Source organism: Gossypium hirsutum, chromosome D11 (genome assembly GCF_007990345.1).
Source record: "Gossypium hirsutum isolate 1008001.06 chromosome D11, Gossypium_hirsutum_v2.1, whole genome shotgun sequence".
In the NCBI taxonomy this organism is placed as follows: domain Eukaryota; kingdom Viridiplantae; phylum Streptophyta; class Magnoliopsida; order Malvales; family Malvaceae; genus Gossypium; species Gossypium hirsutum.
Genome location: NC_053447.1, coordinates 64,558,141 through 64,573,348, shown reverse-complemented (window position 1 = coordinate 64,573,348; position 15,208 = coordinate 64,558,141). Strand labels below are relative to the sequence as shown.

The following is a 15,208-nucleotide window of genomic DNA, read 5'->3' as shown; positions in this document are numbered from 1 at the left end:
AACTCGAAATAATTTATTCCGGGACCTTTAAACCTTAAAAAGCCTACACCCTAAACCCTAAAAGCCATAAAACCCAAACGTGAAATCAACGTCAAAATCGCGTCCCTGGGAACGCGCTACGTGGCAGGACATCGTGTCCACGTCAGCAGGTCGCACTGACATGGACGAGATGTCCTAACACGTACCCTGACATCGCGCTGACGTGGACGCTATTTCCTGGAAAATGGATCATTCCGGTAAATAATTAAAAAATCGGCCCATTTCGATAAATTAAAAAAAAAACAGTTTTTTTAGGTAAATTACCCCTTTTCCACCGCTTCCAGATACAAATATAATTGATAAAATATGATTTACAGCGTGTTTGGTTCGCCGTATTACCCAATCCATTACGCCCCGATTACGCGCGTATTACATTACGCCCCTAATCCGGCGTTTGGTTCGTTGTATTAGCCATTACGCGCGTATTACATTACGCCCCTAATCCCCAAATTCCCGTGTTTTACAATCCGTTCCCAAATCGTTGTATTAGCCATTACGCCCGGCCTCCCTCCCCATCTCTCTGTTTTACCCTCCCTCCCTACCCGACCCTCTCCTCTTCCGTCCTAATCATTTTCTCCTCCCATTTCCCACTGATTCCGTTGATTAATCTGTCGTCATCGTTTCTTCTCGTCTCGGCATCAAATTTGCCTTCCCCATTTCCTCCCAACACTATCTGCTCCGCACACCAAAACCCTCTCTTTTTCTCTTCAATATATTCACAAAATTGGAAATTCTAGCAGCAGCAGCAGCAGCCAAAACAGTAACCAGCAGCAGCCCCTCTTTCTTCTCTTTCTTTCGATTTCACACTTCTCATAAATGGAGCATTTCAATCAGAAAATAGAAAAGAGAAATCAGTTGCATGAGAAGGAAAATTACTAAGGTTGTTGGTTTGCATATTTAACTGGGTTAATCTTAGAAATCTTGAGGGAGAAAACTTGTGACATAATGCAGACTATTAGTTAGAACAGGAACTATGTTTGGTGATACCCTCTGAGAGTAGTAATTTTTGGTAATAGAGAGGATGGTTAAGCAGTACAACTTTTGATTATGACTGCAGGAGGGTCTGACTAGGACATTCATTAAACATTGGCTTAGGACTAATAACTATTTGTGTGCAAGAAGGTAGAAATATTTGTTAGTAAGACTTCTTAAAAATTGGATGTAGGGTTAATAGTATTAAGAAAACTGTATTAGTTGTATGTTTGGTGCCGCCCTGGTCTGTGAATGGTGATTTGCTCTTTAGGTGGGGATTTTGATGATTACCTGATTTTGGTTTATGCCTGTTTTTGCAAGCAGCATTTTGGCATCTATGTTGAAGCTAGTAGCCAAAAGAATGGAGGCTTTATGCTTGGTAGCAGTTTTGAGTAGTATTGAAAATTTTAGAAGGGGACAAAGATAAACACATACACACACATCGTGTAGGTGCAAACCTAAGAAGAAGAATGAAGTTCCTCTAGCAAGTATCTTAGCCAAATAAGTCCACAGAAGAATGAGCCATAGCTGTGTAGCCTTATTTGGTACTTGGTCTTGCAACAAGGGCCTTCTTCTTAATCTTCCATGATAAAGATAGTTGTAGAGATATCTATCAATATCTTGAGGGTGGCAGTGAGTGTTATACAATTGATGACTATTTAGGTTGATCTGATGTATTTGAGAAGTATGTCGTAAATAAAAGTAATATGCTATGTTTACAACTGATGGGAAATTTTGAAGTTCAGTGATGTAATGAGGTCGGAAATTTCCATGTCAAGATAACCATGTAGCATTTCCAACTTTTTCTATAACGTATCAGCAACTAGGGCTGTTATTCTTTTATTTTAGTCATAACCTTGGTGTTTGTTATGGTCATTGTAATGTCATTGCAAAGGCCGATGCATAATTTGGCTCCTTTTAGAGTTTCTGATTGTACCAGATGCACATCTGCCTTTGGAACCTCGAGTCAAAATGAAATGTTATGATCTTTTCTTGCCCTAGATTATTGAAACCTGTCCGGATAACATGATTAACACCTACTTTTTAGATGCTTTAAGCTTGAACATGCTTTATTGTTCTTTCATAAAACCGCAAATTTGTTGCTCATGTCTCAGCAATAGATATGAAAAAATTTGGGACTTGTTTATGTGTAATTTCTTTTTCCTTTGAAAAATGTAAGTATAACTCTTAAAATTGCTTCTGTACCTCTATGTTTGAATCATTGAAATTGCATTTGCTAATTTTTGAACTCATTGATATTCTCTTCAGTGGCTCTCTAAAAACATTGGTAAGAAGGTGGATAAGTCAGCTCTCTCTAATGGATCTGCAATGACAGGTACACCGTTTCTTGTTCCAGGTTACTATTAATACTCATTGGGCTAATTTTTGTTTTCATTTGTGTAGATAAGAGTACATCAGCACCATCAGGTGTTCCGACTGCTTCTCTTAAAGTCCTTCGTCCAGATACATCTCAGATGGTGATTTATGATCCAAGGCAGCATCATGGTACAAGCTTTTGCTTGAGTAAAAATATATGCCTGTGATTTTTTCAATGGTATTCTATTTTTTTTAGCAACTTCATTGGGCCACGAATGGATGGAGTATCTCATTTTGTCATCTTGTTTAATTATGGTGTTGACTTGTTCATATACATTGGTCATTAGCAGTATTGAACTTGAAACTAAAGATATCCTTTGCGTAGACTTATGCAGTCATTTATGCATGAAATAGGCATATGATTCTGTAGAAAAATTAGACCTCATTGCCTCAATAATCGTGTGGTTGTTTCCAATAGTTTTTTAGTTTCCTTTGCTACTTTAGGTTGTTGTCTTTGTTTTAATTAAAGTCTTATCTATTTGCTTTGGTCATTAGCGAGATTGCAATAGAAGCTTTCAAGAAGTCCTTTTTAGAGAATTATGTGGTCATCTGTGTATGAATATTCAAGCACTGCTTTGATGTGATTAACAAATTTACTCTTCTGATTCTTTCTAGTGAACATCTGATGTAATTTGACTTGGAAATGAAATTAACCAAAACTATTGTTATTCATGTAAGTGATACGGGAAATGAGAGCAATTAAAATGCTCCGTAGGTTTTGTTTGTCTGATCGAGCTCTTCATTCTTAGGTGAGGTCATATGGCTGATTCTGGGATTTATCTTATTAGATGGTCTTTGATGCACACTGGTGAATACGAAGGATTATGAGATGTGCATGCGCCCGAGTAATTTATAAATCAAGCCTAAATCATTGATCTATAAATAGCAAAGCAATTTTACTTAAAACTGTCATATATGTCCAGGAATATGCCTATTCATCTTTGTATAACTACCGTCGTGAATCTTGGAAATGGCAAACCAAATATGAGTATTAAGAGAAAAGAAATATAAAATGTATTAGAATGGTAAACGATAAAGAGAAAAGCTCAAGTTAGCCAAAGGGCCAGGCATTGAAAAGGAAAAGGAACCATAGAGATTCTCCAATTTTCAAAGTCAAGGGTGTTGGCTTAGAACGGGTCAAACATAAACATGTATCTCCTATGCTACTATTATGCGTTTAGAAGTGGTGACCCCTAACTAGCTTATAACTTTGTTGAAAACAGTATTGTATTAACTTCAAGAGAAATGATGCTGGGTGATCGTGTGGTGCAGTGTAGTTATATTTCCGTTTTCAATATATTAACTTCAATAGAAACGGTGCTGGTTGATCATGTGATGCGGTGCAGTTATACTCCTTGGTGTAACTTTTAAGGAATTATAGCTGTTAGGATTTTACGTTGTTTCTTTTTTCCATTCCCTTTTTTGTGTAATTTCCTCATCGAGATAGAAGAGGGAAGGTTTTGAGAGAGGCTGGGGTCGGATGTTTAAAATCTATATCTGATATGTACAACGAATTATTTTATTTTGCTGTTCTTTTGGGCTTGATAATGGCTTTAAAGGTCACCAGCTTTTAGCAGTTCTGCTCATTTACCTTCCGGCAATTGACATGACTTAGAGTGGCAAATGTTATGCTTTTACCTCTTATAACATTGAATTGTATGCTTGTTGAATCATATTGAAATGCTAGATACTTAACTGACTAAACTTGTTTGAATGTAGGAACTACAGTTCCATCAAACACCACTACTGCAATTCTTGCTGCTCCCAATTTGTCGAATCCCATGGCTACAATTGTTGGTGCTGCTTCAAACCCATTAACCTATAATTTGTAGTTGAATTTGAATTATGATCCAAAATGCAACATATCAATGATGAAATACGGCGATGCATCTGCTTGAATTTCTCTGTCTAGTTGGCCTTTTAAGTCCCTTCTGATTTGGTATCCTTGGAAAATTATTTGTTTTGCACTCTTGGCATTTTAATATCATATTAGAATAACTAGTTTATAACTTTGGAGTAATGATTCATTGTAATTTTACCCATTTTTATATATTTCTTTAATTTTTTAATTCATCACAAGGTTCATGCCATAGGGGCAAAGCTAAAATCAAAAAATAAGAAAGAACCTCATTGAGGAAGAAAATTCAGAGAATAAGGTAAGAAAACCAAAAAATATAGCAACTGAGAGAATATACAGAGCTATGTTTCTCCGACTCTTCATTTTGCTTGAAGTATCCCTTTTTTATACCCCTGTCAGAGTATTCATTTTTCTTAAAGTATTTGGTTTCAACACCCATGCCCGACGATGAAAGAACCTCTTTGAGAAAGTTATACAATAGATTTATTATATAAATTATTTTAAATTATATAAATTCATATAAGAAAATTTATTATCAATAATTTTATGAAATTATATCTTATTAAATTATATGTAATAATAATTATTTTAAATTATACAAATTCATATAAGATAATTTATTAGTTATAATTATTTTAAATTTTATTAAATCATATATTTTAATTAAAATATATTTAATATTAATCATTTCAAATTATCTTTTATAGTATCATATATTATGATTTGAGTAAATTCATATAAGAATATTAATTATTAAGAATTTTATTAAATTATATATTTTAATTATAATATATTTAATATATTTAATAATAATTATGTTTAAATATGATTAAATTATTTATTTTTGATAATAAATAATCTTATTAAAATTTAAATAACAATAACAATAATCATTTACCAAAACAAATTTATGCTAAGGGTATTCTGGTCATTTTAGTTTTCTCCATTATGCTATTACACCTCTATTACATTCAACCAAACACAGTTTTACTATTACGCCTCTATTCCATTACATTCAACCAAACAGTTGATTTGCTATTACACCTCTATTCCATTACACCTCTAATCCAATACACCTCTAATTCAAGTTTTTAAACTGAAATGAGATGCTTTTTAGTTGGTCAAATAAGGCTGCTATGAAAAAAGATGAGGAAAGGTCCCACACGGTTTAACCTTTTGGTTTCTTAATGATTTATAAATAGGATTTAAAGTTTATGATAAATATTTTAAAAATATAAAATCATGATTTAGATTCTCAATTCAACTAGTAATTGTAGCAAAAGTAATTTAGAGCCTAAAAGAAATTGGTAGTGATTTAGAGTTTGAAAAGTTTCTGTTTAAAATTAGAAACAAAGTACTTTCACAAAGAAAACATATTTTGGGAAACAATCCTGAATTGTGAACTGACTGTACCATTTTAATTCATCTAAAATAAAAGTGTTAGAGAGTTGCAATGTTAATACAAGTCTTGAGTGATAAGTTTAGCCATATCTGTTACAAGATCATGCATTCTTACTCTTTCATTTCCTACATTTTCTAACAACCAATTCTCTACTAGTGTTCTTAGTATAGCTTCTCCCTTGTCCATGTTTGCTTCCAAGCTACCCATTTCCTCTATTAATCCCTTTCCAACCCAATCTCTTATCAACTGTTGCTTTAGAATTCCCAAGTCTTGACGATACGATGCACAAGCAAGGAAACAATTTTGGGTGCTTCGATCTTTCAATCGATCGTAGCTGAGTCTCAATTGTTGGTACACCTTGTCTTTAACATCGATAGTACTCGATATCTTTCGGTTCAATTCTGCAAGCGCATTCCTCCATATTGGAAGGTTGTCTTCACCTCTCATGCTACTGGCAACTATAACTATCACCAACGGTAAACCAGCACAACGCTCAACGATAGATTTTGCAATCGGTAGTAAATCTGCAGAAGTCATTAGGTTTTGACCAACCTTGTCCGAGAACAATGTCCATGCATCTTCATTCGAAAGTGGCTCCATTTTTACGACTTGACAATCCATTCGTCGACATACATCCAATGAACGAGATGTCAACACTAATTTACCCTTAGAAGACTCAGGAATTCCAACTTTTTCGAAGGAAAATCTCTCCCATACATCATCCAATATTAAAACAAATCTACCCTTTTCACTCAAAATTTCAGACAACATCCCTGCTCTTAAAGTCTCGTCTTCATCTTCGGAAATACTGACATTCATTGCCTTTGCAATCTTATTCTGCAGTTCAATAACACTACATTTCCTCCCTACAGTGACCCATACTATGATCTTGAACTCGATTTCACCTTTTAAGAGTTCATTGTTGACAAGCGTGACGGCACTTGTTTTCCCAACTCCTGGCATTCCATAAACTCCAATCTTTTGAACCTCATCATTCCTGAAGTGTTGCATAATCTCATTCTTTTTACGTTTTACTGTTTCAACGACTAAGCTCGGTGTTGGCAACACCTGACCAATCCACGAAAGATCGTTGACAACCAAATCATCAGAAAATCTACCCTTTTCAAGCAATTCTTCAACTTCTTCTTCCTTCTTACGAACATTCTTAACAAGAAATCCACGAGAGAAAAAGCTGCTACCTCTAACTTTAGATTCGAGATTAGGAATTTCCCCATTTATCCTTTTGACATTTTCAATCCACAGATCAACTTCTTTCTTGACTTTCTTTCTCGGGCGCAGCTCTGATTTGATTCTTGATTCAATGTCTTCTTTCTGACCATTTAGTTGATCTCTCTTTCTCTTCAGATTATTTACATTCTGATCAATGCCTTTAGGGAATTCCCAGTGGTTTTCAATTAAACCCCGTATAGTATTTGCAACTTCAAAAACAGTCCCTGCTTGTTCAACTAACTCCCTGCACAACACCAATACCATACAAGCATAAGAATTGACATCTAAGCATATATTTTAATTTTGGTAAAAGAATTGGTCATTGCTAAGGAATTTAGTATTATTTATAATACTTCAGTTTTGGGAACAAAATTTTCATTTTCTTATTACTGATAGCTTAAAAATAATTTTGAATAATGTAACTTGGAAAGTACTGCTCATAAACCAAAGGCCAAATACTGCAAAACCATAAGTAAAAAGAACAAAAAGAACTCTATTCAGAAATCCATAACTGTTCACATTGAAATAAAAACTTCTACGTACATGAAATGTTTTATTGCTGAACCCATCTCAAGAAAATGAGACACTGATTTTGGATAGAACTATAGAAATAGGCCCGTTTCTTGAAATGATATCCGGATACCTGCAAAAAGAAATGGAGTTTAAACAATAAATTTCAAGATAGAAACAGACATTTAAAAAATCAAAAACCCCCTTAAGAACCTCTTTCAATAGATTTCCAGCAACTTCAGTTTAATTGCACATTTTATAGACTTAAATTCACCACCTAAATGTAGGCTTAAGAGATTACATGGGTTTTTCCAGCTTTTAATCCTGGCTTATGGTACTTGCTTGATCAAATTTGTGCATCTTAATCATGAAGAAACCAGAAAACTAAACCCAAATCAGAAAAGATAGGAAGCAAAAGCATAGAAATATTTCAAGAACAAGCAAAAATTTTCTCAGGATTTGTAAAAATCAAAAGAAACAGAGAATTAGAAATTAAAGTTACCTGATACTTCTGTTTGCCAGTGAAGGAACAAAAACGCAAAACATGAAAATGATTAATAATTTTGGGAAGAAGGAAAGCTGGAGGAAAGACCAAGTTGGAAGAGGGAAGGTGCCATGGAAGATTCAGAAATGAAACGAAGAAGCAACTTTGTTTCCATAAAAGACATAATACTAATAAAGCAGAGTGTAAGAGTGTACAGCTTTGGGCACTTGCAGAGTCAACGGTCAGCTATTTTTGTTCTCTTCAATTTCCAAATTGAAATTAAGCCTAATCAAATAAATTCCAGTAATTCAACTTTCATTCGGATTATAAAAATAAAACTCAATCCAATGTTGAAAATTAAGGTTTTAAACTCAATTAACTCAGCCCGATTCAACTCAGATCAATCGCACCTTCATTGCTAAAAAGTTACATTTGTTGCATGCTAATCTGTTGAAATAATTTATTACAATCCTATCTTTTGATGATAATAAAAATGGTTTAATAGTATAGAAAGCCCTTGAATTTTTTTTTAAATTAAGCCATTGTTTTCTTCTCACTCAATTGGGTGCGCTCAAACTTTTTTTTTAAAAAATTAATTAAAATTTTATTTTTTTATACTCAATTGGATATTTGAATTGTGAAAATGTATTAAAAAAATATTTTAACCACTAATTTTAACAATCATCATATGTCACAACTATGACGTGACATGTGATAAAAATATTAAAAATTTAAATTTTAATAAAAATATAAAAATATTTAAATTTTATTAAAAAACTAGAAAAAAAATATAAGAATTGTAAAAAAATTATAAAATTTTATAAAAATCGTAAAAGAAGAAAAAAATTATAAAATTCTATACAGTCATAAAGATTATAAAAATTATCGTAACAAAGAAGCAATTTATAATTTTTCTATAAGATTTTTATTTTTATCATTTTTCACCACATGTCATGCTGTGTTGCGACACATGATGACTTTAATTGAAAAAAAAACAGGGATCGTTAATTTTAACGGTGAACGACTAAAGTTAATGTTTAAAAAGTCCTTTTTATGCATTTTATATTTTTTTATTTTTATTAAAATTTAATTATTTTTATTTTTTATAGTTTTTTGTCACATGTCACACTATAATTGTAACATGTGGTGGCTTTAACTGAAAAAATTAAGAATAATTAACTTTAATGGTCAACTATTAAAGTTAATGATGAAAGAGACTCTTTGATGCATTGAAAAAAAAAGGGGCATGGATCTAATTGTTATTTTGAAAAGTTTAAAAGCTTTGTTTTGATGTGTTTTGAAAGTTCAAATACTGAATTGAGTGCAAAAAATAAGAAAAAAAAGTTTAAAACTTTCTAAACCTTACTAATTGTATGTCATGTTGACATAAACTTTTCCGAAGCAAAAAGTAGAGAATGGAAAAGCAAGAGATTATGAATACATAACAAAGCACAGTACAAATAAAAATATTTCATTATTAAAAAGGAAGTAGGTTTGATTGAAATAAATACAACACTTGGGAATTGCATTCACTCTACAAAAGAAGTTACCAGATTACAAAATTCACGAAGCGCTTCAAAAGAGACTTGGCATCAGGATCATCCCATTCCGCTGATTCCCACCACTCCTTTGGCTTTACATAAATACGAAGTTTAAGAGGTGAAAATGGTCGGAGTTGGGGAAGTTTAAGAGGCATTCTTTTTAGTTTCGGACAATCTCTTACGTCAATCCATTTAAGAGATTCACAAACCACCACTGCATCAACATTGCAAATACTCTTCAATTCAGGTAGCCATTCCAATACAAGTTTCTTTAATTTTAGAAGGCTAAATTCCATGGTAGGCATTCCTCTTTCGTCCGATTCAAAATCTAATGCTATTATTTCCTCCAATTGGACACATAATGAAATCTTAAGCACTTGTAAATTTAGCGGCACGCAGTTTGGAGAGAACAACTTTTTCATATTTTTCACTTCCCTTATTTCAAAGTAAGTAAGAGAGGAAAAGGTGCCAAGTGAGGTTAGGACAAACCTGGAGAAAAGTGGGTAGTTTGCGTGACAACAGAAAGTGCAGTTACCAGCATACAATTCCTCAATGTCACGTGGAAGCATAATCTGGTTGAAGATATTGGAATCCCCTAATTCAATGCCTTTTGTTGTTAAAATGGCCGCAGGAAATGGTCTTTTACCCATATGGATGATATATTTAGGAGGTTCTTCTCGACCATGAAAAGCTTGGAGATACATGCTCAAGTCTTGGAAGTCGTAAAACCTCCCTTCAACCATTTCCAATTTCTTCAACTTACCAACCTCCTTTCCACTTACCAATGTTTCACTAACATTCAAAATTTGAAGGCAAGAAAGTTTGGACAATATTCCATTCGGGATCTCAAGTACGATCGAATGTTTTAGATCTAGGCACTTCAGGCTGGACAAGTTTTGCATCCCATGAGGGACTTCCTTGATTTTTGTTCCTCGAAGATCCAACTCTTTTAAAACTCGAAGCTTTGACAACGATGGCACATACTCTAAATGATCACAGTAAGCAAGCAATAATGCAGTGAGATTCTTCAAATTTGATATGGAATTTGGGAGACTCTTGATAGGATTAAGAGAAAGCTTAAGAATCTTGAGTCCATCCATATGGTTGAAGAAACCTTCGGGAATACTCTTTATACCACAACCAGGCAGCAACAATGTTGTGAGCATCGGACACTTTGGTGGTGACATTTCCAAGGGATACAGAACTTCTAACTCCCCATTCCACATCAATGAAACCTTCTCCAAATCCTCACTCCATTCTTGCACCTTCGGTGGCTCCCTTAATCCCATGTCAGCTTTTACCAAAAATCGAGGTTTTGCACTTGTGATATGTAATGCCATGTCCCTTACAAGATCATGCATCCTTATTGATCTGTCATTGTCGCTTCCTTGAAAAACTTCTAACAAACAATTGCTCAAGAGTTTATTCATTATTGCATGACCCCTGTCAAACTCTGCCTGCCTGCTATCCATTTCTTCCACAAGCCCTTCTGCAATCCATATTTGAACAAGATCTCTCTCTTCAATTCTCCAATCTTCAGGATATAAAGCACAACTGAGGAAACAATGTTGAAGTTTTGGATCCTTCAAACGATCATAACTAAATCGCAGCTGCTGGAACGCCTCATCTTCCAATCCATTAACACTTTGTTTGTGTTCACTTAATTCCTTTAGTGCGTTCCTCCATTCAGAAAGGTCATCAATGCCCTTCATACAAGAAGCTACAGTAATTACTCCCAAGGGCAAACCCGCACAACGCTTAGCAATCTTTTTTGCAATTGGTTCCACCCCTGGAATATTTAGAATATCCCGACCCACCTTCTCCGAGAACAACTTCCACGACTCTTTTTCCACCAAAGGCTTCACTTTAATTGCTCTACAACTCATTTTTCGACACACATCAAATGATCTCGTTGTCAAGACTAATTTACTCCCGGTAGATGGTTCAGGAATTCCAACCTTCTCAAGGGAAACCTCTTCCCATATATCGTCCAAGATCATCACAAGCCTACTCTTCCGAGACAGTGTTTCAAACAGCATCCCTGCCCTTGTTATTTCATCTTCATCACCACAAAAGCTTATTCCAATCTTACTTGCCATGTCTTTCTGTAGCTTAGAAATACTCTTGTCCTTGGATACAGTGATCCAAATTACAAAATGGAATTTCCCCGTCTCTTTTAAGAGTTGATTGTTTATAAGCTTCATGATGCTTGTTTTCCCCACACCACCCATCCCCCAAACTCCAATCTTTCCAACCTCATCATCCGTCAAACACTGCCAAATCTCTTCCAAACAGGCCTTTGCACTTTCACCAGATAAAGTTGTAGTCGACAAAACCTGTCCAATCCATTGAGGATGGTCAACCACCAAGCCTTCCTCAAATTTGCCTTGTTGAATAAGTTCCTCAACTTCTCTTGTCCTCTTTAACACATCCTCTGCATGAAATCCACGTGTAAGAGTAATGCTTTCACCGATTTGTTCATTAAGGTTTTGAACTTCGACATTGATTCTTTCGACATTTTCCAACCATATCTGGACTTCCGTCTTGAGTTTCTTTCTTGGCTGCAGCTCTGCGTTGATTCTAGAATCTGTATCTTCCTTCACACCATTCAATTCCATTACTTTCCTTTTCAAGTCATTCTGATGCTGGTCAAGGCTTCTGTGATTGTCCAGTTGTTTATGAATCTTATTCAGAACAAAGTCCATGGCTGTCAGTTAAGAGTACTGCATAACATGTAATATGTTAGAAACCAAATAATAGTAATAATAATGCAAAGTCAGCTGTATGTATCTAAACATGGCTAAAAAATAACGTCATTTTCTGAACAGATTCCACAAGATCTTTTAGAAGTTATAAAGATGTATTCAAGAAATTTCCCCTCACGAATGATGAAATGAAATTAATAGAACATAAATTACCATGCATGAGGAATTCCATTATGTGATTATTTGATTTTTCAATGCAATAGCAGCGTTTGTGGTTTCAGTGCCGTTTTTCATGGTATGTTAACATGCTGTTATTAAGCTCCGTGTTTCACCTCCTAATCTCAATTCCAGTGCTAGGATAGTCCTTCTGTTTTACTCTTCTACAGTAAAATGTGCCTAATGGGATCTTGGAAGCACATTTACTGTAGTTGTAAGTTGTAACAAGCTAGAACACAAATCATAAACAATTTGTATCAGCATCTCAGTGACCTATGCTAAAGAGTCTTGCTTTTTTCTATAATCCACACATATTCAAATATAAGATATGCAGATGTGATCTTCCTAAAATATGAAAAAATACATTCACCCTCGAAGTGGGAGCAAAAAGCAATGTATGTCATTGCAAGCATGAAAAGGAACCTAGTTTGTTGCAGTTTATGAGACTTGAAAAAACAATATAAAAATGTAGAAATCAATAAATACCTTTTTTGGCTAACTTATTCGAAGACGATAACCGGAGCGGGAAAAAAAGAGCAAAGCACCACAAACGAGGAAAAGCAGCAAAACAAGTTGGTTGGTTGCTGAAAATATGATGGCAAAGTGGTGGAGTTCAGTTTTCGTTTTAAGATTTTGAATAATTGAAGTTATTTATTACTAACCCAAAGTTAAGAATAAATATAAATATTGATATTTTTTAAAATTTTAACAATAAATAGATTTAATTTTAAACTAAAAAAACTTAGTCAAGGATGGCTGCTATGAAACTCTAAGTACAGGTAAGCTTGGGTCCAATCACTTTTTTAGTGTTTTCACATCCCTTTTCTTATGATAAATGAATAATTAAATTCTTAAAAATATAAAAATAAAATTCTAAATTTATAAATAATACAAATACGAATTTAACATTGTTTTTAAAATAAAAATGAAATGCTTTTATTTGGTGAAAGAAAGCAGGACCCACACCCTTTTATCAGCACACTTCCCTTTTGTCCTATTTGACTAATAATTGGGTCAAGATGGGTCAACTCAAGTGATGGACCCTCACCCTTCTCTTAATAACTTTTTAAATAGGATTTAATGTTAAGGAAGATGCATCTACATTAATATTAAATTTAAATAAATTTATATTTTTAATTTTTTATATTATTAATATTTTCGTCAAATTTATTAACATATTTACATTTGTCATGTACTTCTTTAAATTGATTTGATATTTATATCATATCGATCTAAAATATTGTCTATATTAATATATATTTAACGGTTGAATTTTTTTTACATAAAATAAATAGTTATAATTTTTTTAATTTATGTCAAATTTGATATGAATGATCTATATAAACGAAGCATGAAATATGATGGTTAAATTATTAAACTATTGAACGTATAATAATTTACAAAAAATGTAATATTACTTAAATTTTACATTAATATAAGTGAATCCCCTTTAAAATTTAAGATAACACTATTTACGATTAGTTTAAAAGATTTCTTTATGGAAAAATGACTCTAACATTTGTGTAAATTTATGGTCATGAAAACTAATTAAATTAATTGAACAAGTGATTGTAGTAAATATAGGTTGTAGTAAAATAATTTTTTCAGCATTTATCAAATGTTTTAATGGCTTGTAAAAAATAAGTTGTGATTTAGATCATTTAAGTACCTTCCAAAAAGAAAAAAAATCTTGGAAAATAATGTTAATAAATTTTTTTGAATTAATTTTTATAATTAACTTGTTTAACTGAACTAATTTATATCTTTTAAAAAAATTGAGTTTGTATACCCTTACTCAAACTAGGATCCGTCAGCTACCAATCAGAAAGATACCTCAAGTTTCATGTCTCGTTCTAACCATATGGACAAACAAAAATCACTCATTACTTCGACCCTTGACCTTCTATTAAAAACGTGATATTGTTCGTCACCAAATCTCATGTGGGTTAAACTAATCTGTATTGACGTATTAGAATGAATGACAAGATCTATCCCATCACAAACATTTTCGTCCCATTGAAGAAATTCTCCCCACACGTTCCGTAATGATGGCTAGATGACAAATTTAGCACGTTAACCCCACTTTGCATAGGACCCCGTCAATAAATATTTCTAAGAACAATGAAAAAAGTTTCCCTCAACACTTTGTTTGCACATCTCTTCATTCTCACTCTCTGTAGTATTTGGCTCTCTGTCCCGACTGGGTGAACCAACCTCCATAATCAAAACCATGTCCTTCCTCATGTCTTCTCGTTGCATTACCATATCAACAAAGTTAATTTTAATTAATTTAAGTTTTGATTGTTTTTGATTTATTGTATCATTTTAGTTAATAAAAAAATATAAATGTTGGAGCTAAATTATACATAGGTTAAAGTTGCAATGTTAATTCATGATTCATATAACTCATTGGTGATTAGTTTAGCCATATCTATTACAAAATCATGCATTTTCACTCTTCCATTTCCTTTTCTAACAATCAATTATCAACTAATGTTCTTAGTATAGTCTGACAGTTGTCAAAGTTTGCTTCCATGTTACCCATATCCTCTATTAATCCCTTTCCAATCTAATCCCTTATCAATTATTCCTTTAGGATTCTCGAATCTTCACGATACGATGTATAACTATAGAAACAATTTTTATTCTTTGATCATCCAATCGATTGTAGCTGAATCTCATTTGCTGATGATTTGTTAAGGTTTTGTTGGGATTAAATTAAGACTCCAAACTCACAAAATCACAATTGCTTTCCCAACTTTGAATGTATGAATAAATATGGATGATATAAATATATATGAATAGAAATCAAAGAATTAAAAGTGTTGGTATGTATTCTTGTAAATATTCAATTTAAAGAATAAAAAATAAAAG

General features: G+C 33.2%; 2 protein-coding genes and 1 long non-coding RNA gene across 6 annotated transcripts; 1 reads left to right on the top strand and 2 right to left on the bottom strand.

The window, feature by feature from the left end:
- The first annotated feature begins 1,942 nt into the window (after positions 1-1,942).
- LOC107925558 (uncharacterized) lies at positions 1,943-4,683 on the top strand. The gene is made up of 3 exons (XR_001692025.2): positions 1,943-2,347; positions 2,416-2,517; positions 4,108-4,683. It is a non-coding gene; the product is annotated as an uncharacterized lncRNA (long non-coding RNA).
- A 962-nt stretch (positions 4,684-5,645) lies between these two features.
- Positions 5,646-8,092, bottom strand: LOC107929700 (disease resistance protein At4g27190). 3 transcript variants are annotated; one of them, XM_016861209.2, is made up of 4 exons: positions 7,891-8,038; positions 7,690-7,748; positions 7,422-7,521; positions 5,646-7,122 (listed from the first exon to the last, which is right to left on the bottom strand). In XM_016861209.2, exons 3-4 carry the CDS (start codon positions 7,445-7,447, stop codon positions 5,703-5,705), a joined length of 1,446 nt encoding a protein of 481 aa, XP_016716698.2. In that variant the 5' UTR covers positions 7,448-7,521; positions 7,690-7,748; positions 7,891-8,038; the 3' UTR covers positions 5,646-5,702. The 3 variants fall into 3 exon arrangements, with proteins under 3 accessions (XP_016716698.2, XP_016716696.2, XP_016716697.2); XM_016861207.2 differs by lacking the exon at positions 7,690-7,748 and having other exon boundaries at positions 7,891-8,092; XM_016861208.2 differs by lacking the exon at positions 7,891-8,038 and having other exon boundaries at positions 7,690-7,873.
- Positions 8,093-9,327: 1,235 nt separating this feature from the next.
- On the bottom strand, positions 9,328-12,967 carry LOC107929723 (probable disease resistance protein At4g27220). Of its 2 annotated transcripts, XM_041104841.1 has the most exons (3): positions 12,821-12,967; positions 9,903-12,136; positions 9,470-9,627 (listed from the first exon to the last, which is right to left on the bottom strand). In XM_041104841.1, the coding sequence occupies exons 2-3, from the start codon at positions 12,116-12,118 to the stop codon at positions 9,615-9,617; spliced, it is 2,229 nt and encodes a 742-aa protein (XP_040960775.1). In that variant the 5' UTR covers positions 12,119-12,136; positions 12,821-12,967; the 3' UTR covers positions 9,470-9,614. The 2 variants fall into 2 exon arrangements, with proteins under 2 accessions (XP_016716720.2, XP_040960775.1); XM_016861231.2 differs by having other exon boundaries at positions 9,328-12,136.
- Positions 12,968-15,208: the final 2,241 nt, after the last annotated feature.